Source organism: Lagopus leucura, unplaced genomic scaffold, assembly GCF_019238085.1.
Source record: "Lagopus leucura isolate 7727_CA_CO unplaced genomic scaffold, USGS_WTPT01 Super-Scaffold_100012, whole genome shotgun sequence".
Taxonomy (NCBI): Eukaryota; Metazoa; Chordata; class Aves; order Galliformes; family Phasianidae; genus Lagopus; species Lagopus leucura.
The window spans coordinates 21,080,901-21,103,244 of record NW_024962267.1 but is presented as its reverse complement, the minus strand read 5'-3'; the positions used below and the strand labels follow the sequence as shown (position 1 = coordinate 21,103,244).

General features: G+C 48.1%; 2 protein-coding genes across 2 annotated transcripts; both read right to left on the bottom strand.

Annotated features, from left to right (window-relative positions):
- Positions 1–1,056: 1,056 nt before the first annotated feature.
- On the bottom strand, positions 1,057–7,643 carry LOC122181762 (scavenger receptor cysteine-rich type 1 protein M130-like). Its single transcript, XM_042874437.1, has 12 exons — positions 7,510–7,643; positions 6,211–6,519; positions 5,703–6,017; positions 5,227–5,544; positions 4,831–5,145; positions 4,189–4,503; positions 3,700–3,756; positions 3,298–3,612; positions 2,653–2,778; positions 1,914–2,009; positions 1,584–1,736; positions 1,057–1,339 (listed from the first exon to the last, which is right to left on the bottom strand). Exons 1-12 carry the CDS (start codon positions 7,619–7,621, stop codon positions 1,083–1,085), a joined length of 2,688 nt encoding a protein of 895 aa, XP_042730371.1. The 5' UTR covers positions 7,622–7,643; the 3' UTR covers positions 1,057–1,082.
- Positions 7,644–12,815: 5,172 nt separating this feature from the next.
- POFUT2 (protein O-fucosyltransferase 2) lies at positions 12,816–21,210 on the bottom strand. The gene is made up of 6 exons (XM_042874436.1): positions 21,202–21,210; positions 20,141–20,299; positions 16,809–16,934; positions 16,096–16,276; positions 14,774–14,897; positions 12,816–14,599 (listed from the first exon to the last, which is right to left on the bottom strand). Exons 1-6 carry the CDS (start codon positions 21,208–21,210, stop codon positions 14,446–14,448), a joined length of 753 nt encoding a protein of 250 aa, XP_042730370.1. The 3' UTR covers positions 12,816–14,445.
- Between the last annotated feature and the right edge of the window lie 1,134 nt (positions 21,211–22,344).

The window sequence follows — 22,344 nt, the reverse complement described above, 5'->3', positions numbered from 1 at the left end:
TGGAGGCTGCCTGGGCTGTAGTGACCATGAGATGGAGGAGTTCACACTTCTGAGGGATGTGGGACAAAGAGTAAAAACAGAAAGCTTAGTTTTAGGAAAGCCAAAATCCAGCTCTTCAGAGAATTGGTCAGCAAAACCCCCTGAGAATCTGACCTTAAGGACAAGGGAGCGGAGCAGAGCTGGCAGGTCTTTAAGGAAGCTTTCCTTAGGGCACAAGAGCTCTCCATACCCAAGTATAGAAAGCCAGGAAAGGAAAGCAAGATACCAGCACAGCTGAACTGGGACCTGCTGGTCAAACGGGGGAACAAGAAGAAAATGCATGTGTGGTGAAAGCAGGGACGAGGAATCTGGGAGGAGTATAGGGATGCTGCTAGGCTGTGTTGGGATGGGTTCAGGAAAGCCCAGGCTCAACTGGAACTGGACTTTGCAAGGGGCACAAAGAAGCATGAGAGAGCCTTCTTTTGCTTCCACATGGACTTTGCTTATTTCATTGTTGTTTGTTTTTACGTTTCATTAAACTCCTCCTTATCTCAACCTGTGATTTATTTATTTATTTATTTATTTAGGAAAGAGTAGTGTTGTGCGTTTCCAGGCTGTCTTTTATCCTTGCTCTCCAGCCTCAGATAGGAAAGAGTGGCTGTCGGGAGAAGATCAGTAGCCTGTGGTTGCTCCTGCAGCAAACCAGAACCTATCTGAGGGGCATTGTGTTGAGATCCTGGCCCTCTGCACTGCTGCCCAGCACCAAATGAGAGACAGTGTCTGGCTGCAGAAAGCCCACAGGAGAGCAAATTTTCTGGAGTGGGATTCCTTGTGATGAGTACTTGAGCACCACGAGCACAGTCTCTGTACCTCAGGAAACTCATTTCGGGTCAGGCTCCAGTCCTGCATCTACACAGGGAGGAGTGGGTCTGGGACTGGGCTGAGGGGCAGACTCAAGGATGTGGCCAAAAGTAGGGGAGCTCCAGTCTCCAGAGACAGAGAGGTGCACGAGTGGTTTTAATAAGAACAGAGAGGTTTTAATAAGAACAAATAAGAGCACAAGAGGAAATGCCCCACTACTGGTGCCCATGGCAAAAGGGACCTCACAGCTCTCCAAGCAGCACCAACTTCTCTTCCCTTGCAGCCGCACTAAAGTTCATGGCAGAGATGGGGTCTCCTTGCCTGGGGCTCAGGGATCCTTTTGTGTCCCACTCCAGTGTCACAGTGCTCATATCCCCATGGGGATGTGCCAGAGACACCTCTTCAACATCATCATAGTCTGTGCTCCTCAGGAACAAGGACAAGGTATCTCCATCTACTCTAGAGCCTCCAGTACTTCTCTGGGAGTGCAGACTCACCCCTGCAAGCAGTAAGACAAGCACTGTGGTTTGTTCCATAGGATACCCCTTTGCGGTTATCCATCACAATCCTTCCTTTTTCTCACTGGCCATGAGCCCTTTGTCCAAGACCCCTTTCCTCCAAGAAAATCTCCCTGGGGAAGGTTCCCCATCAGGAGAGACTAGGCTCTTGGTACTGCAGCAATTCACCGAAGGCACAGAATGGTACATGGTAACTAGCAGTGCTGCATTTCATTTCCCTCTTACCTCTGACTGCATTCCTGGGCTCTTCTCCCTCCTCTCGTGTCCTGGGCACCTCACAGTGCCCCTGCCCAGAGACAGGATTATTCTCAGGTTCAGAAACATCCTTGGCATCATCATAGCCATCTTCTTGATCACCTCTGGGCAGGATAGCAATATCTAGAAGGAGAAGGGATCTGGTGACAGTGAGAAGTAACATTTCATGAAGTGCAAGATGGGGAATGTGCAGGTGGGGGGGCTGAAAGATTGGTGTTGGCAGGGACAATTGGAGCCAGCCCTGGGCCAAGGACAAGGGAAAGGTCCATGCAGATGTGCCCTCAAAGAGCCTGTGCTCACCTGAGTGATCGAACACTGTCTGCTTGTTCCATGCAGGGTTGTATCTGATCTCCTCATACACAGCCTCAGGGAAGGGCTCCTCAGCTCTCCTGGAGCCTGAGGACAAAGGAAGGTCTGTCCTGGGGATGGGCAGAGAGGGATGGGACTCTGCTTTTCTCCTCCATGCCCTGCTCCTGGGATCAGCCCAGGGCTGGCTGTTTGGCCACCACTGTCACATCCCCTTTGAGAGCAATGACCTGGTGTGAGACAGCATCAGCCTCATGTGGACTTGTCAGAGACAACCTTCATGCTTCTTTGGCCCCTGTGTTAGATCCCACTGCTGATCCCTAGAGCTGCCCTCTCTCTGTCCCTCAGGTCCATAGCATGGCTGTGCCCAACACAACACAGGAGCCTGCCAACAGAGTAATGGACTGCACCCCGCACTCCTCCTGGCACTTCCTCTGCCCCAAAGCCCCCTCCACTGCTGCCACAGTGGAAAATCTTTGGCTGTCTCCTCTCTACACCCATCCCTACCAGTGCTGCTTTGTCATTTCTTCCCTTGCCCCAACATTAACTCCCTCTGCTTCTGGGCACTCTCCCCGCCTTGCTGCTGGGGCCCAATGTCCAGGCTGTCTGTGGAGTGGTGTGAAACAGGAAGCAGCAGATGGTCCTATCCCCCCACTTTACCCATGCTTCTTCCAGCATCACCGCCAGCCCTATCAGGAGGCATCTCCCCCAGAATTACTGGGACAGGACCTACCTCTGCGCTGAGCCTTGCCACTTTGCACCTGCCCAGCCAGGAGAGCCAGGAGCAGGCAGAGAAGAGCCCCCAGGATAATGCAAATGACAACAGGCACGGAGACTCTCCCTCTGCCAATTGGATAGTCTGCAGGGGAAGGAACACAGCAGTGGATTCACCAGGGTTCGGAGAGAAAAGGGGCAGGACATCCCAGCCCTTATCCCAGTCATGCAAGGCAGCGGGGATTGGGGACCAGGGGCTGGGTGATGCAGCAACTCCCATCCTCCTGGTACATTACAGCCCCTCTCCATCCCTAACATCCTTGTGCCTCTTCCTGGGCATTTCACACCCTGATAAAGAGATTCCTCCCCTTGGCTGTGGGTCATAGTTTGGCCCAATGAAGACCCAGCCCCAAGGGTGGACATCTTACCTGCTTGTGGGGGGAACGCTGTCATCCTGGGTGAAGCTGCAGAGGAGAAGAACAGGGCTGAGGTGGTGTGTGTACAGTAATAGGGAATCCCCTGGCACACATCTCCAACAAGTGCTACCTGAATTGCCCTCCTGCAGGGCTGGGCAGGGTGTCTGGGACAGTGTCCAGGGCCCTGCTCTGCTCCACTCACGATTGTGGGCAGGACCTGAGGAAGAAGGCCCAGCTCCATCACTCACCTAAGCAATGCACTCCAACATCTTCCTTATGCCGGCAGACACCACTGTCTCCAGGCCGGGCCCAGCAGTCCTGCAGCGACAGCTCCGTCCCTTTGCACTCCACTTGCTCCAGCCAGATGAGTCCTGTACCCTCCCCAAATGGAGCCTCAGCCAGGGCAGACACTGCAGGGCCACAGCCCAGCTGCCGGCACACCACCTCAGCGTCCTGCATGTCCCACGAGTCATCGCACACTGTGCCCCAGGAGCCGTGGTGCCAGACCTCCACTCTGCCTGAGCATCTGTCCTTGCCTCCCACAGCACAGATCTTCTCCCTGTCTGCAGATGCAGAAACTTCCCACGTGGCACCAGCACAGTCGGGACAGTCTTGCCAGGCTAGAAGCCATGTGGAGAAGTTGTTCTTACCTGTGCAACTGGTGGAGTTGGGGCATGCTGCCACCAGAGGCCTTCCTGGCTGTCTCCCTGCAGAAAGAAGTGTTGTAGTGAAGGGGCTGGGAGTCGTGCAGAAGAGAGCAGAGATGGCCTTGTCTTGCACCTCATTGTGGTCATGGCAGCAGCCGAACCCCAGTCACTGAAAGGACACACTTGGCACTGCAAAGGGACCCAGAATACTCATCCTCACAGAGTGCCTGGATTACAGAGCAGCAGGAGGGGAGGCTCCTCATATCCTGTCTGGTCTCTTCTGAGACCTCCCCTGGAGTTGCCTCTGCTTCCCCTGGGCATTGCTGGTGAGCACGTGTAGCTCTGACAGCTGAAGCGGCCAATTTGCCACCAGCAGCAGCAGAGTTTGATGTGGGCAGAAAAAGCCCCTCCAGGCTCTTTCTCTGTGCCAGACTGTGCCAAGCAGGTAGCAGGAGCTGAGGTGCCACTGGTGCCCTTGTGGCTCATAGTTACCACTGCAGGTGATGTTGGTCTCGTCTCGCAGATCATCACATGACTGTGGGTCCCAGGGCGCAGAAGGACACTGCCAGAAGGTGCTATTGCTCTTCCCACACTCGATACGATCCAGCCATGCAGTGCCAGAAAGCTTATCGTAGCGCGAGTTCATTTCCACGGTCCCACTGTCCCCACAGCCCAGCTGCTTACACACCAATGGCACCGTGTGAGGAGTCATCGAGTTGGAACAAACACTGCCCCACGTCCCGTTATAGAAAACCTGCAGGCGCCCGGAGCAGCCATCGTTGTTCTCCAGCCTCAAGGCCATGAACTCTGTGAGGAAGAAAAACCCAGGACAAACAGGCTGGTCCAGCTCTGGGAAGCAGAGGTTCCTCTGCACTCTCGGGCTTCCTCCACTCCCGGAAGCATGGCCAGCAAGTCCCCTTCGCACCTGAGGATGGAAAGGTTGCAGATGTGCATCCCCACCCTCCCCACTCACTGTCAGAGTGGCCATGCTCCCCAGATACCCCCCAGAGCAAACAATAAATCTGCATGCAGACAGGCTCGGGCAGAGGCCCCCTGGTGGCATCATCCATGCTCGGCTCACCCCTCTGCCCATCCCTTTGCCCCATGGCCAGAAGCACCACTCCCAGCACCGACCTGAGCAGATGACTCCCGCGTCCTCCTTGTGCCCACAGTCATGCTGTCCCCATCCCTGGACACGACAGTCCCAGAGAGCAGCTTCAGTCCCGGAGCAGTTTACGTCATCTATCCAGATCTGCCCGGAGCCCTCCCCAAACCGAGCGGAGCCGGCCGCCTCCACAGCCCACCCGCAGCTCAGCTGGCGGCAGACAACATCAGCGTCAGCCATGTCCCAAGCGTCATCGCAGACCGTGCCCCATTGGCCCTGGTAGTAGATCTCCACTCTTCCTGCACAGCGCCCGGCCCCATCTGCCAGTCGGACCCGTCGGCTCCCTGCAGTGAGGAGAAGCCCCAGCCATCAGAGGCCGCCTGCCTGTCTGCTGATGTGCCCGTGAGATGCGCAGCGCTGCTCACCCCGGCACACGGCCCCCACGTCCTCCATGACGCCCGTGGCCTCTGGCAGGGAGGTGTTGCAGAGGTTCAGGCCGGCCTCGTGCCCTGCACACCGCACCCCACGCAGCCCCACGGCACCCATCCCTCGCTGGGCTCTCAGAGGGATGTAGGCTGCCTCCGCCTCCCCGCAGCGCAGCTGCCGGCACACCACTCTGGCTTCCTCCAGGTCCCACTGGTCATCCAGGACTCTGCCCCATGTGCTGTGCTGGAAGATCTCCACGCGCCCATCACACCGGCTCCCTCCGCCCACCAGCCGCAGGGACGTGGGGCGAACGAGGCCTGCGGAGAGCAGAGGTTTTCCAGAAATGCATCAGGGAGCCTGGCACCCCGCAGGGTTTCTGCAGGAAGAGCTTCAGCCTAGTGCTGCTGTGAGGTCTCCGGCTTTGGATGGCCGTATTGCACAAAAGGAGTTACCACAGCTTTTTTCCAGCACGCACCCGAGCAAATGACAGCGGCATCATTTTCATGAGAGCACGGCGTGGCCCCCAGGACGGTCACTGGGCACTGAGCCAGGTGGGCTTCACTCCCATCACAGTGGAACGAGTCACTCCAGACAGGGCCGGTTCCTCCCCCAAAACGCCCTCCTTTAGGAATGACCTCTGCGAACCCACAGCCAAGGTGATGACAGAGAACATGGGCGTCCGAGAGGTCCCAGCGGGAGGCACAGAGGGTGCCCCAGGTCCCCATCACCTGCACCTCCACCCTGCCTGCACACGCCGTGCTGCTGTTCGCCAGCCTGAACCCTGTGTATTCTGGGAAAGAAGAGGAGGGTTTGTGCTCTAGCTTTCTCAGGATCTGGAGAAGCCAAAGGGACATTGTGCCCTTTTCCTTCTGCACTACTTCAGTGTGACAAGACCACCACATTCATTCACACCCAGCACCGCCCCATCCTTGCTCCCATGTTCCCAGCACAACCCCGTGTTCAACCCCATCCTGAGTCCTCACTTGTGCAGGTGATATGAGTGCCATTTGGGTGGGAGCAGGACTGGTTGATGGAGGATTCCTTGAGGCAGGAGGTGAGGACAGATGCATTCATCACATACTGCAGATCTCTGTCACAGATGGGACTGACTTCTTCATCCAAAGGAGTTGCTCTGGGTAACAGCAGGGCTTTGCCACACAGCAAATCCCTGCAGACAACATCAGCAGCTTTGGGACCAAAGTGTGAGTCACAGACAGGTTTCCACTGTTTTCCATCATGGATCTCCACATGACCTGAGCAGTCATTGTCTCCTCCAACAAGCCGAATAGGTCCTGGAGCAAGCAAAGACACTTGGGATCTCACCGGCACTCCCATTCTTATGTCCCACCTCATCTCCAAATCAGCTACATGCAGAGCCCCGCAGCCATCCCAGCACCTCTTGATGGGTGCTGAGGGCACAAACACATCAGGGAGTCCCTACTGCTCCTTAGAAACCAACCCAGCACTGTGGACTTCTTTCTCTCCAAAGCCCACAACCACAGGCACTGCTCAGGAAAACTCCCATCCTGGAGCCCCTGTTCTGCCTGATCCCAGCCCCCAGCACAGCAGTGACAACAGCATGTGGGTAATGGGCTCGGAAGCTGCAGATATTTCAGTCTGCTCTGCTCTGCCAGGCTCTGGCAAGGCAAAGGAACCCCTTGGAGATGCCAGAAAAGTTCCCTGTTCCCAGATGCCTTGGGCTGTTGTGGCACTGCTATTGGATGGGATGCCACAAGTTTCCAAACCATGGTCAGCGTCTGCACCAGCCCCTGCTCCACTGCCTGCCTGGGGAGGGGTCCTCATCCAGGGCCAGAATGCACTGCTGGTTGCATGTGTCCCCATCCAATGGCCAGGAATGGTAGGAGAGTGGTCAGAGAGCTTACCTCCAAGCAGCTCCTTTGCCTTGGCCAAGAGATTTGTGCTTGCTGGAGCACAGTCCAAAAATTCCCAGCCACCTCATACGTTTCTCAGGGACATATGTGGACACTTTAATAGCTCTCATTGTCCTGGGTGATCAGAAGGAGACAGATGGGAACCAACAGGCACTGTGACGTGGATGCAAGGGATTCATCTCCTTGCCCCAGGCACCAACCAACAGTCGGTTGAGCCACCTTGGGGCCAGGCAGGATGCCCACAATGAGGACTCCCAGTGGGCCTTCCCAGGGACCAGCAATTGGCAGCACCAGCTCATCACCACAAGTGGTATGCCAGGTGTTCTCTGGCATCTGCTCATTGACTCACCTGAACTGGCCACAGAAGTGGAGGATAGGCTCGTCCCTTACCTGAGCATGTAACTCCGGCGTCCTCACTGTGAAAACAGTTATGTTCTTTCCATCCTGAATGTGTGCAATCAGACAGTGCAGACTCAGAGCCATTGCAGGCAACGTCATCCATCCAAATGGGGCCAGATCCTGGCCCAAAGTGTCCGTAGTGAGGAGCTTCTATAGCAGACCCGCAGTCCAACTGCTTGCAAACCACTGCAGCATCGTTTATGTCCCATGAATCGTCACACACGGTCCCCCACTCATTGTTGTATTTCACCTCCACTCTCCCAGCACAGTGCACGCCGCCATTTGCCAGCCTCACCTCCACAACTCCTTCAAACAGTAACAGAAGATTCATCAGGAGAGTGTTGAGCCCCACACCATGGGTTTGGGTTCCACCCTGCTCAGCCACACTCACAGGCCGTGAGGTTGGAGCCCATTCTCCTGTTATCTGACCCTGAGAAGACACTTCCCAGAGAGACCCCAGTGACCCCATTGGTGTCTGCTTGCCCTGGACTTTGGGACAAGCGAATGAGAACTTACCACTGCATGGCTGCACAAAGAGGAGCAGCCACAGCACCCAAGGAGGCAGGAGTCCCTCTGTCCCCATCCCAAGTCTCTTGTCCTCTGGCACAGAACTTGCTGTGATCCAATCCCTGCTACAGTTCCTGGGGACTCCTGGGGACAATGACAACTGGAGAGCAAAAAAATCTACAAATACTTGCCCAGATTGCAGCAGCAGCCAATTGAAGCAGCAGACACCTTTTTAGACATTATCGGCAGTAATCTCCCTTCTGACGCAACCCAGTTCTCCAATGAACTCCGCCAGTGCTGTTTATGACCATATATGAGGGATTGGGGCCGCTGTGGGTGTCACATTGTGCTGGTGGGCATCAACATGGGACTGCTCTGCTGTGGGGAAGATGGGTCTGTCACTGTTGCACCCTGCAGGAACACTGAGCATCTCCTGAGTAGGAAAGTTCAACAGCACAAGATGTGACAGTCCTAATACCCCTGTGCTGCAGGAACCATGAAGATAGGACTGCACCAGGACTGCATCGAGATGGGAAGGGATCAGCCCCTGCCTTGCTATTGATGGGAGCAGCAGAGGGAAAAGGCTCTTGGTCAGGGCCAGAGACCAGTCCTGGGAGTGCTGGCTTGCCTGTCCTTCCCTGGAGAGCCCTGCTGAAGGTTCCTGGCAGGAGTGATGGCTGGGACAGGTCCTGTCCTGGCAGCAAAACTGCAGCCCAGAGACTCAGGTGCATCTTGGCTCTTGGTGTGTCACCCAGGGGCCATTATTACCCGTGATGTGTTGGGAGCCAGAGCCTGACAGACACGGCAGGTTTATAAACCACAGCCCACGTCACATCATATGCAGGCAGGAAGACAGCGGTTTCCTTCTAGCCCTGTGCCCAGGTGCATCCCTGCGGTGCCCCTGAACCACTTCCACCACAACTGCACCAAATGAGGCTTCGGGGGATGCTCCCTCAGTTCTGAAGTCAACGGAAGGGGAAGGGGAAAGGAAGGGGAAAGGGAAGAGGAAAGGGAGGTGAATAATGTTTTATCCATTTAATACCTGTTTTGATTTCTACCTATTTAACTTCTATAGCTATATATACATATGCATACAAATGTATTCACCTATATATGAAGGGTGCTCTGAGAGTAATGTGTCCTATTTTACTATGTTGGCCCATGATATCAGAGGCAGATGGTTGAACCTTCCCACCAATAGTCCATTCCATGTTGTTGCTGTGTGACAAATGGCAGCAGAAGGGCAATCTGACAAAATGGTGCCTGACATGGAAATGCTGATGAAATAAAGGTGCGTCATCGATTTCCTTCAGGCAGAAAAATTGCAGCCATAGACATTCATTGACACTTGCTGAATGCTTTTGGCGACCAAGCAGGGGATGCGACCACAGTGAGGCAGTGGATGGTGTGCTTCATCAGTGGTGACAGCAACAGAGTCACCTCCCCTAGTGCAGACTTGCACAAGTGCAGTGCAGACTCTTGCTTACCACTGGTGAGTATGCATAGATAATGGTAGTGACTGTGCAGAAAAACAGCATTCTGTTGCTGAGAACTTGGTCTATCAAATGGTGTTATTCTGTCCTTTGTATCTGTTGTAGTTTCCAAGGAAATAAATAGTAAGCATTAATTTCAGAGCAACCTATATACATATATATCAGTACTAGATTGTGTGTCTATTCATAAAATACATATTTATATATATATTCAAGCAACCATATATAAATGTTGCACTGTACATTTTGCATATATTATTTCTATTGTATATAAAAGTATATATTTGTATACCTAAACACTTCCAGGTCTAAAGGCAATCACAGAGACTCCTGAGAACACAGAATCATAGAACCATAGAACATCCTCAGTTGGAAGGCACCCCCAAGAAACATCATGTCCAACTCCAGGCTCCACAGAGGCCTACCTAAAAATTAAACCATGTGCCTAAGAGCATAATCTGAATGCTTCCTGAACTCTATCTGTTGTAGAGGTTGGCTCAGATCAGAGGCTGTTTCATCCCTTTGAGGGTGTTGAATAGTGTTTCTAATGGGCTATACCCTAACACAGTGCAGTAAACTGTAGCTCTTTGGCAATGCCCAGATCAGGGCATGTCTTTTCAAAACAGAACTCATAGGCTGAGATAAAAATGATGTACTAGGAACGGAAAGCAAAAGAGAAGTAACAGTAACTATTTTACACATACATGGAAGTCTGCTTAAAAATCACTGTAATTCTGTAAAATTAACAGCTCTCTCTGGGGCATAACTTTCAATGTCCAAACCGTACCATGCTGTATGCGGGTATCAGATGTGTTCCAACCAGTTCTTTATATATATATATATTTACATAGCTCCAAAGAGCAGAGTGGCAGATTTAACAAAGGCCCAGTATGTTCCAGGTATAAAGAGAGAACATGATGGAATGCAATCTCCAGAAGAAGTTTTACAAGAGAAAGCAAATACAATCTTTGACAGTAAAGCTTCTTAGAAATGCAATGACTTTGACTTGATACAATGAGGAACTCAGGCCCTGCATGCTCTGCATCGGCTCTGAGAGATGCAGAATGTCAACCACAGCTCATTTTTTTTCTGCCACTATGGGTTTTACAGTGCTCCTACAATATCCAGTTCAACAGAAAAAAATTGGTGGTAGATGAAAGAAAAGCTGATGCTACAGATATAGCTCAATGCTGTTTCCATTAGAGGTACTGATAACAAATATAATGTCACTGAAGAAAGCTCAGTTTATGGAAAGTAATTTCATGTGTGTTGATACATTGGCTAAACACAGTCAACAGGGAAAAATACACAGCTGTGTTTTCCATTTTGATAAAGAAATTTGAGAACGAGTTCTGAGATTTCTAAAAAAACATCCTTTTTTGTATATTTTATGCTAATATTTCATCAAAAATCTTTGATAAACACCTTGAGAACTCACTGGGACTAGCAACCACTGCCATCAAACCAGCACAGTGTGTTAGTTCCGCAGAAGGTTGGACATCCATAATCCAGGTATTATCAAAGATGAAAAGCATTATGTTTTGTTCACCGATGGATCCTGTTGTGTTGTAGGAAACCATCCAAAGTGGAAGGCTGCATTATGCAGTCCCACTTAGCAGGTCACGAAAGCCATGGGAGGAAAAGGTGAGTTGAGTCAATTTGTAGAGGTGAAAACTCTCCAGCTGGCCCAGAAATTTGCTGAGAAGCAGCCAGCACTCTGTGCTGATGAATGGTGAAAGAAATACTCATGAATGATGGCAGTTTCTTTGTGTGGGTGGCTACAGCAATAGAGGTAGAGCTGGCAGTGCAGAGGTAAACCTGTCTAGGCTGCTGCATTGTGGCAAGTCATGGCAACCCACAAGCTCCTGGAAGGGTTGATATAATGGACTATTTATACTGAGGGTGTTGGGTGCAAGGACACGGAAACTTTGGGATGAAAATTTAGCAGAAGCCACTGGCAGTGTTTGCACCAGAAGGCAAACACCCTGGTCCTACTCAAAGAGCCTACAAACTTTGGGAGGATATAAAGACCCCAGAGTGCATGCAGGGAACTAGGTGGGGAAGACAGTGTGAGTTGCTCCTTCCTTGGGAAAAGGCAAACCCATCTGTGGGACTGTCTTTGCCCAAGGATCTGAGTGCATTACGGGAGCGATGCAAAAAAGTTGGGGAAATCAGGTGTGTGCCTTTAGGAGATTTAACACTGGGTCAAACTAATCTGTGGTCTGAGTTGTATGTTGTAGGAAAATACTGCCGAGCCAATGACAGGTCAACTTTCCAAGACACAGAGAACTTAAACTGCAAGTCTAACTACCCTAAAAATGGAATATTATCAGTATTACTGCCAAGAATAGATATCATGTGACTAAGCTTTCCACTGCAATGGAAAGGTAAGTTTTGCTCTGTTTAGTTAGTAACTCTTTAACACAGAAGGCTGCAGGCAGAGGCAGAAGACAACATAGAATCACTGGCTGCTTGTAATAGAAACAGATATATCAGTACAGGTTGCACAGAGAGGCCACGGGGTCACGTGTACACAGAATATTGTGTACTGTGTAGATATTCTATCAGCAAAGACAAGAAATAAACGTGTCTCAAGACCTTGTGTACCTAAGAAACAAAGAAATTACACCATTTAGACAACTGCTGTCATTTTTTTTTCCAGCTTTTCACTGAGATCGACAGTTGGAAGCCCTTGACCATGGGAGCTGTCACCTTGCTCTCTAATTCCTGCTTTGAGACAGAAAAGTGGGTGTCAGAAAGTGGGTGAGCAGAAATTTCCCTGTGGCAGTTTGGGCCTGTGGCTTCCTGTCCTTTTGCTGAGCGCTCTGAAAAAGTCCTATCTGTTTTCTCTACAATCCTTTTTATTTCTTTATGAAAGAAAATAGTTCTTTTTTTTTTAAACTCTAAGTTCAGCTCCCTCCTTCTCTCCTCATTTGCCATGCACTGCAAACACCATTTTAGTGGCTCTCCTCTGGACTCGTTTATCGAAATGTAACAGAATCCTGGTGGGAAGGTTCAACCTCTACTGCCATACCACCAACACTTGCCTCTGATGATGTGTGCCAATACTTAAAACAGGAGGCATTACCTTCAGAGCAGCCCTCACAGTTGCAGTCTCTCAGTGAGAAGCCAATGCTGGCTATATTTTTGCTAACACAGCGCTTCTTGGGATGGGTAATAAATAAAGCCTTGCTGGGGCTGCAGTTTTATCCAAGTGTCTCCTATGCTACGTCAACAGGTCTTGAACCTGTAAAATGCACAGTTAAGAGGTAGTAAGAATGGACAAAACACACAACATGCTAGAAAGCTTTTTATTTTTCTTAATGAATTGAGGTTCTTCTTATATGTAAAATGCCACTATTGCTTTACATGGCACACAGGCTAAATGAGAATGCTTAGCTTCATGGGCAAAGGCACTGCTTTGAAATGCTTGGTTCCTCACTTAATGACAAGTGAGAGTCGGCTGCTGCACACAGATAAAATAAACAGCTGGTAAAAACAGGAGAGCTGCAGCTACTGCTGTCTGAGATGTCTCCGTGGCTCTCACTGCAGTTGCACAGATGAAAGCAACCTCAGTGTCTGGAAGCACACCTATGAAATACCGAGTGCACGCTGTGCAAGGATTCTATCTGTACTACTCAAACCAAAGGAAAAAGTAAGTGGAAGGTCCACTAACAGAGGAGTAACAATCCAGTAAAACTGGATTTACAAAAAGTGCCTGCCCCACCTTGGGAAACCTCTCCACTGGTCCATTTTTGAAAAAAGTTTATCTTGCTTAACAGAACCACACACATTCCATTTGAGCAGGATACTTCCACCAGCCAATTCTGAATAGCAAGAGACTGCGATAGCTAGAATTGGTACTTACAAAACATTTCTCAAATGGAAGCTGCACTTTCTCTCTGGCTGGTGGTGTAGCACAGTGCTCTTCCCATGTACTACCAGCCATCTCCATCAGAGCACAGTGCTATCTACAAGATTTCTGCTTTGCCTATAAACATCATTTTGAGGTCCAATGACCTTTATTATCTGTTATTTTCCTCACTTTGTTCCCTTTTGAAAAATGAAAGCAGAAATGCAGGAAAAATTCCTTTGAACTAGTGGGACAATCCACTTAACTGACGGGGAAGCATGAAAGCCTTTTCAGTACATTCCCTAGCAAAGCATCACAGTCTAGTAACTAGTCTGTTAGTTGAACATCCGAGTAATACCCAAAAGATATGTGCATCAGTCAGACTAAATTGACCCTTCGAAGGATGAGGAAAAGCTTCCTTTGTTTCTTTCACCACCATACAAACATGGTGCCTCTCTTAGTACAGGCCCACTGAGATTGCTAGGAAAAGCAGCTGGTTCTCACAGAGAATTATTACTGAGTACTGACTGCATCAAAAAACTCGAATATTCACAAATTGCTGTTTGAAAAGGGAAGTTTTTCCTAGGGAATTGCAGAGTTTGTGCACAGTCTACAACTCACACACTGTAGATGAGCAGTAGTTTCTGCAATCAGAGGCAAGCACTGAGCTGAACAAAAAATGATCAGTAAAAACAGAAATGCAGCACAGATTACAGCTTTGTTACATTTGTAGATGTTAAACTTTGATGCCATCCTTCCCCAGAACTTCAAAGAGAATTCTGACTTAATTCACTATTTCGGAGCAAAGCTTTGCCTTTCAAATCTCCAGTGCAGCGTCCAGTATTGTCCTGTCACCACAGTTACACTGAGAACTGAATCCAAGAATAACTTCATTTGCCTTGCTCCCATCAGTGCCCGAATAAGAGGATAAATATTGCTTGTGTTTCAAAGCCCAAACATCAAGTAAACAGCAAGAATCATAGAAGAAAGCTGAGGAGAGTTCTGAAGGGATGTTCTTCCCCATAGACTTTCCTTTTTCTTTTGAGCTCACCAGTCTTTGGATTTCTCTGTATACTAGTATACAATTTTCCAGTGAGTTGGCTGCTCACAGTTTTTCTCTTTTTCACCACAAAATCGATTGTAAGTTGTTTTTGGATCAAATCCCAAGATCTCCCTTTCCTCATGAATCCGGAAGGAAAATGTTGAAACCGAGGTGCCTATAAAATACCTGTGGAAAAAAATCAGAATGGGTTTCTGAAACTCATCTGCTTTTCAAACACAAGTAACAGATTTCAGTCCAATGAATTTTAGTAAGAGATTTGCAAACAACTGTATCTGGGTCAAAAACAATATTCAGGTTTGTGACAGTAAAATTAGGCCCAAAGAAAATCAAACTCACTACCTAGCATGTGCACAGATCCACTGGTCAATCACAGCCATTCCCCCATCTTTGTACAGTTCTAGCTCCTCCCAGGTAGGTTCAAACCTCACCATCTCAGGCACCAGTTTCTTGAGCAATTCAATCTCTGAAACAGAGAAAAACAAACATTTATGTTAGAAAGTGCAATCTGCTGCTGTCGTAAAATTTCAGTGTTCAAAGAAGCTTTGGGTGAACAGTTACAAAGCAAGCAAATCCAAAATCTACTGATGCACAACACATCTGACAAACATCAGAGTACACTAAGCAAGGGCTGCAGCCAGTAAGGCAGACATGGTGTAAGGTAGACAAATACTGCAGGAGAAGGAAACCTGCACGAGGTATAATGGACACAGCTACTAGTCTCCTCATTTCTACAGGGAAGCTGCAATGACAGAAAACCTAAGATAAATTCACAGTTCCTTGCAGGGGTATTCTTACACTCTGTATTTAAACACATCCCTAGATAGCACTGGAAAGGAGGTGCAACCCTGGGGGAAACCCCAGCACTGGGAGATTTCGCAGCCAGGGCCACCCCAGATGGTTGTTGAAGACAGACAAATGGGTGGCTGGGTAGGAGACTTCAGAGATCTCTTCCCAGCAGCTTGCAAGACCTTCTGAAAAGCGAAGAAAGAAGGTAGGGTAGAAGGAAGATGAAGAGGAATAGGCAAAGATGGCACGTTACTTATCAAATGTTGCAGTTGGACTTGATGATCTTTAAGGACCTGAGCTATTCTATGACTCTAAATTCCCAACTGTAGAGCCTGTCAGAGTTCCTGTGAGAAATGCCTAACAAATGTTTTGACACTGTAATGGAAATGCTAAGTCAAAGCTTGAAGCAGTGACTGTGCACCTAGCAGAAAAGCAGGGCCAACCCAGGGGAGCTCAGGAGTCACCTGAGTGACCACAAGGGCTGGAGCCAGGATCCACCACTTTCCAGACCTCATTGAAGGGTTGGCAGTGGAGCCCAAGGCATCTCTCTGGAGATTCCTGTATACCTGATGCCTTCTCAAGGTGAGAAGCTCCTTTTCCTTACTTCTCTGCCTACTGCTGTTGTGTTTGTGCAAATCCTCATTCCCTGTAGCCTGGGATCCTGCTGCTCTGCGCATTGTTGTGCTTCCCCTTGCGTTACAGATACCAACTACAGATGTTTGAAGGAAACAGCTAGCTGTCCAATCCTGTTCATGTTCAATATGAACATATGAAGTGTAGCACATGAATTCTTATAAAAGTTGTTTATAAAAACAAAACAATGCTGTGCTCATTCTCAAAAGTCACTGATCCTAAAATGATTATTATTTGCCTACCATCCTCAACAGCATCAGTGGCTATGAAAACTCTGTCAAGTTTATGCGTTTTCAAGAGGCTGTGGATCTTCTTTGCTGCTCCATGCAGGGAAGGCACATCTTCTCTGTGACCCCAGATGAAATCTTTCCTTCTGAGATGAACCCCAAGGTACGGACCACCTAAAGCTGTGCCCATCTTAACCTAAGAGAGAAAGATCAATACATTTTAAAACTTAAAAAGAGTGCCATTATTCATTCACACTGTAAAGGCCTGGGAATTCTAATGCATAATCTCTGGATAAGGCATTGATAGCTGAAGAAAGTAATTTTAAGGCATGGATTTGTAGCATTTTGACTTTTGGAGGCCTGCGTCATACAAGACAAATTAGGGTGCAAAATCTTTGTAAGGAAAAAAAATCCTCTCCTTGACCAAACCCAGAACTGGCAGTTTGCAGCTGAACTTTACAACCAGAGATGATGCTAAAGACAAGAAGAGATCTAAGTTTCCTTCAATGAAACAAGGGCAACAGAAATCTAACAGCCAGATCAGCCAGCTGCATCTCAACACCTTCCAGTAACTCACGTCACACAAACAGGACAGAGTATTAACATATATGTCCACTGCGATCTGAGCAAGGACAGTGAGATCACGCATATCTTCCAATATTCCCTGCAGTGTACAGCAAATGAAAGCAATTTATCCCATTACGGGAAGCTAACTGTTACAGTTTTACCTTCATCTGTGTCCAGTCCTCATTGTAATGAGTCCTGTCTGCCTCGTCCGTTGATTGAAGGTGCTTGTTTCGAAACTCATCTCCTGCTACACGGAGGTGTTTAGCAAACACCATACTTCGACGAGTCTGTTGGAATAAGAGCAGATGCTGAATCAGAAAGGAGAGCTAAAAATGACTAAGTGCCAACAGCTTCATGAACAAGGAGCTCTCAGAATAGTCTTCTAGTATCCTTAAAGAGATCAATACTGGCTTTCTAATCTCATCCCAAATCTTCCAGCAAAACTTCATATTAAAGGAGGATGTACATACTGCCATTCAGGGACAGACTTTCTCCTTCTTTCTGTATAATGTCAACACAATTTGATTCTGTTGAAACATTAATTACCTTGCCCTAGATGTGATGAAGCAAAAAGAAGCATTGCAGAAATGTGCAAACACAACCTATGGCAGTACAATGCACTGGGGAGAACAACAAACAGCCTCAAATGCATGCCCATATGAAACACTTTTAAACTTCATCCTGATACGTGTGCAGCTGTCATGTCATGTCACACATACTGCCTAAGTGCCAAACAGGTTTTTTCTGGGTGCAGAGCATTCCTCTGACAGCAGACATTCTGGATGAATACTCATTTTGCAAAGGCATATCCAAAAGAGAACACACAAACTGACACACTTTCTAAAGTGGATGATCTCTGTATTTGCTTATTCTATTACATGGAGTATTTCAAATCTGCATGTATGATATTGTCCTTTCTAACTATTTCTAAGTTTTGCTTCTTCTTTCTTTTCATCAGGAAAGAAATAAACAACAGAGACCCTTCTCAGAGGCACGGTGAAAATGGCAAGAGACCATGGGCCCAAGCTGCTGCAAGGCAACTTCTGTTTGGACATAAGGTCAAACTTTTTATTGGCAAGAGCAGCAAAGTTGTGGGATGGACCCCAGAGAGGTGACAGATCTCCAGCCATGGGGACCTTCCACCCTCAACAGGACACAGCCCAGAACAGTCAGATCTAGTTCTGGAGTGTACTGTCAAGGCAGAGCCAACTGGGCACATCCCCGCCTAGATTTTTCTGTGGCTGTAAGTTTGAGAAAACAAAACTAGTACCAGTTACGTTCTCTTTGTGAACACAAATCAAATGAACAGCACAGATCATCTAATTCTCTGAGGTCATCCTCCCAGTGTGGTAAAACCAAACTCAAAAATACAGCATTTTGCCGAGGTATTCCTGGACAAAGTTGTTCAGACCAGTTATTTTCAGGCTACTCTGCTCCCTGACCTGGAAGTCTAGGAAGAGGAGCAGAATAAACCCCCCACACTTCAGGAGGAAATAGTTATGACCTCCTTGTGGAATGACACAAGTCCATGGGGCCAGATGAGGTCAACCCAGGGGTGCTGGAAGTGACTGCCAAGCCACCTTCCACTATCTATCAGCAGTTTAGGAGGATGGGTAAGTCCCAGACGACTGGAGACTTGACAGTGTGACACTCATCTACAAGAAGAGACAGTAGGAGAATCCACAGAGCTAAAGGCCAGTGTCAGGGAAGGTTATCAAACAGATCAGCTTGAGTGCAGTCACACAGCAAGCACGGGATGATGACAGGACCAGGCCCAACAAGCGTGGGTTCATGAAAGGCAGGTCCTACTTGACCAACCTGACCTGCTGACTGACAGCAGATGAGGGAAAGGCTGTGACCCAGACTTTAGGGGAGCCTTTGACTCTGCCTCCCCTAGAAAAGCTGGCAGCCCGTGGTTTGGACAGGTGTACTCTTTGCTGGGTGAAGAACTGGCTGGAGGGCTGGGCCCAGAGGGTGGCGGCGAACACAGATAAATCCAGCCGATGACCAGTTTCTCAGAATGGCGTTTCTCAGTCAGTATTGTGGCCAGCCACGTTTAGTATCTTTATTGATGACCTAGATGAAGAGATTGAGTGCACCCCATTAAGTTTGCAGATGATACCAAGTTGGAAGGAAACGCTGATCTTCTGGAGGATAGCAAGGGCCTTCAGAGGGATCTCGATAAGCTGGATCGCTGGGCTGAGGCCAATGGGATGAGGTTCAACAAGGCCAAGTGCCAGGTCCTGCACTTTGGCCACAACAACCCCAGGTAATGCCACAGGCTTGGGGATGAGTGGCTGGAAGACTGCATTGAGGAAATGGGCCTGGGGGTGCTGATCAACACTCAGCTGAACACGAGCCAGCAGTGCCCAGGTGGCCAAGAGGGCCAACGGCATCCTGGCCTGCATTAGAAATGGTGCAGCCAGCAGGAGCAGGGAGTGATCACCCCTCTGTACTCAGCTCTGGGGAGGCCGCACCTCGAGTGCTGTGTTCAGTGCTGGGCCCCTCACTACCAGAAAGACACGGAGGCCATGGAATGAGAAAGGCAACAAAACTGCGAGGGGTCTGGAGCACAAATGTTATTGGAGGAGGAGTGGCTGAGGGAGCTGGGGTTGTTCAGTGTAGAGAAAAGGAGTCTCAGAGGGGACCTTATTGCTCTCTACTGCTGCCTGAAAGGAGGCTATGGTTAGGTAGAGGCTGGCTTCTTCCATGTAACTAGCAACAGGATGAGAGAATAGCCTCAAGTTATGCCAGAGGAGATTCAGACTGGATGTCAGGAATAAATTCTTCTCTGAGTGGTCAGGCACTGGAATAGGCTGCCCAGAGAGGAGTCGTCACCCCTGGAGGTATTCAAGAAACATTCAGATGTTGTACAGAGGGACATGGTTTAGAGGAAGATATTGGTGATCTACACAACTGGTTTCAGAACATCGCGAGAGAGCCACTTCCTCTCTAAAATTTAAATTATATCAAGCACATCTTTTCTATTTTCCAATGGCCGAACCTTTACCTTTGTTATAATATTATTAAAACATTATTATTAAAATATTATTGGGTGGGGTATCCTAAAGTGCTCAGTGTTTTGTTTTGTTTTTTTTACCTTGAAACCTGTAGGAATTTTGCAATCAGACAGAAAGAAAGTTAGGATGATACTGAGCACTTTCAGGAACTCTTTTGAAACATCCCATCTTGAGGCTGACTAGAATTTAGACAAAGGCAGTTCTGTTCTGGTTGCAGAAGCGTTGTATGGGGGAGGTCCTTCTAAATACAGCTTCCTAGAGCTCTAGATCTTTGGGGAGAAAACATGCAAACACATTAATCACATTAACCCACAGCAGTCTGAAGACCACCTTTAGCAAATGCTGCTGAAAAAAATGTTACTTTCAAGAAAAAAAAAATCCAAGGCAAAACAGAAGCAGGTATTGGTCACCAACTTTTTTTTTTAATCAAAACCAAGTAGCAAATCTAGAGAAGCTAACTGCAGAATACTCACATTCCAATAATCTTTCCCTCCATAGTGGTCATGAAGAAGGTTTTCAGCTCTGTCCAACATCACTGACCTATTAAAAATTGTAAAACTGAGTGTAGTTCCCTTAGGAACAGAATTCACATTATGATGTTTCTTTATACAGATGCCAGGATAAAACACAGCCTATGATCTACTTGGAAATAGAGTATGGGGAATAAGGGATACATCTATGACGTATAAATTACGACCCAGAGCCTGCTGAGGAGAGAACAGAATAATGGTGTTGTGTGTTGCTGCTTTCTCCCTTAATAAATGTTACTCTTCGGTGTGATAACTAAACACAAACAAGCAATAACAATCCCTTGTATAGTCCTCAGAGTAGTTGCTACTGTAGAAATAAGATTGCCAACAGGGAGAATGATCCAAAGGGGAGAAGTAAGCAGCGATATGACAGCACAAGAGAAAAACCAGAGAAGGTGGTTTCCATGCATGTAATAAAGCACCCTACAGTAAACAGATTGAAGAATATACAGATGCTAGAAAAGCATATTAGTAAAGAAGCAGAAATTTTAAATTGCTTTTTTTTTGCTGACATGAAAACAGCCTATGTTTTCCTTAAGTTCTTTGTACACCGGGAATTCAATTGCAATGTCCAAGATCTATGAAGCAGAGAAGATCCTGAGAGTTTGGAGCATCCAAGAATACACAGGATGAAGACTTGGTGAGTGCTCTGAGCAAACTGAGTATGAGTGAACACACAAAGAAATGCTTCTGCAGAAGGGAGATCAAAGTTATTATCTGAATTTTCTTCTACTTAAAATGACAGGAAGCAAATAACCCATCAGATTTAGATTAACACTGTTCCAAATCAGCTAGGCACTTGCATGTACAGCTACAAAACAGACCTGGAAAACAGTCTATAGACTGTGCTGGTGGAGAAGAATCACTGCATTTAAGAGAAAGCTTAGAGGTGAATCAGATTGATAATCATCTGGCGAAGCTACTACAGTGAAATTCAACTTTTAAAAGGGGATCTATAAAAAATAATGAAGTTGTGCCCAAGTGAAGAAAACTGACAGGCTCACAAGCTCCATGGGGTTAAACAGAAAAAAAACTGTAAGGAAAGCTATAAAGAATTTTGGCAACAAGAGATAAAGGCTTCACTTAAATGAAAAGCCTTCCTTCCAATACAAAGAAAAAGAAAACCAAAAGCTTAACAATCATTAGACATGACAACATCTTAAGAGAAACAAAAAGCGTAATTTTTTTTGTAGCTGTGTGGTAGGTGGAATAGCTGGGAAGATCCCATGCAGGAACTTCTTTACACAGCAAACTCATCAGAGGACACACTGAACCAAAGTGTCAAAGGGAATGTATAGCTACAGGACAGCTAGGACAAGTGAACTAATGTACGGCCAAGCCATTCAACCAAGGGTGAAGCAGCAGTGCCTACAATTCTGGTATATGCCTTCTTGCTTAAATGGCGTCAGTATCAGAGGCCTGCAATGAGGCCAGTCTGATGCTAATCTTCTAAAAACGTGCTTTGGAGAGTTCTGTGATGCAACACAGTGGTAAGCTTGATGTCAGTACTGGACAACACAGTAGCAACTATTACAAAAACACAGAAAGGATAGCTAGATAAACTGTAAAAAGGGGCCCCTGAATTAGAGAATATACACTTTGGACACGACAAGCCTGCATATGCATACAGACCGGGGGGAGGACAGGCTAGAAAGCAGCCCTGTGGAAAGGCATCTGGGGTTTTTGGATGACAGAGAGTTGAACCTGAGCCAGCAGCGTGCCTGGGCAGCCAGAAGGGCCAACTGTACACTGAGGTGCACCAGACCCAGCACTGCCAGCTGGGAGAAGGAAGGCAATGTCCCCCTGGTGCAGCCACACCTGGAGCACTGGGGGCAGGTCGGGTGCCAGAGTATGAGAAGGACATAGAGCTATTGGAGAGCATCCAAAGGAGGGCTGCAAAGATGGTGAAGGGTCTGGAGGGCAACGTGTGTGAGGGGTGGCTGAGATCCTTGGTTTGTTCAGCCCAGAGCAGAGGAGGCCGAGGGGAGGAATCACGGTGGCCTAAAGCTTCCTGGTGAGGGGAGCAGAGGGGCAGGCACTGATTTGAACTGGTTGAGAGCGGCAGCCAATGGCTCAATGTCCGGATGGAGACCAACGGATGAGTGGTGTCCATTAGGGGTCAGCACTGGGACTGACATGATTTCATG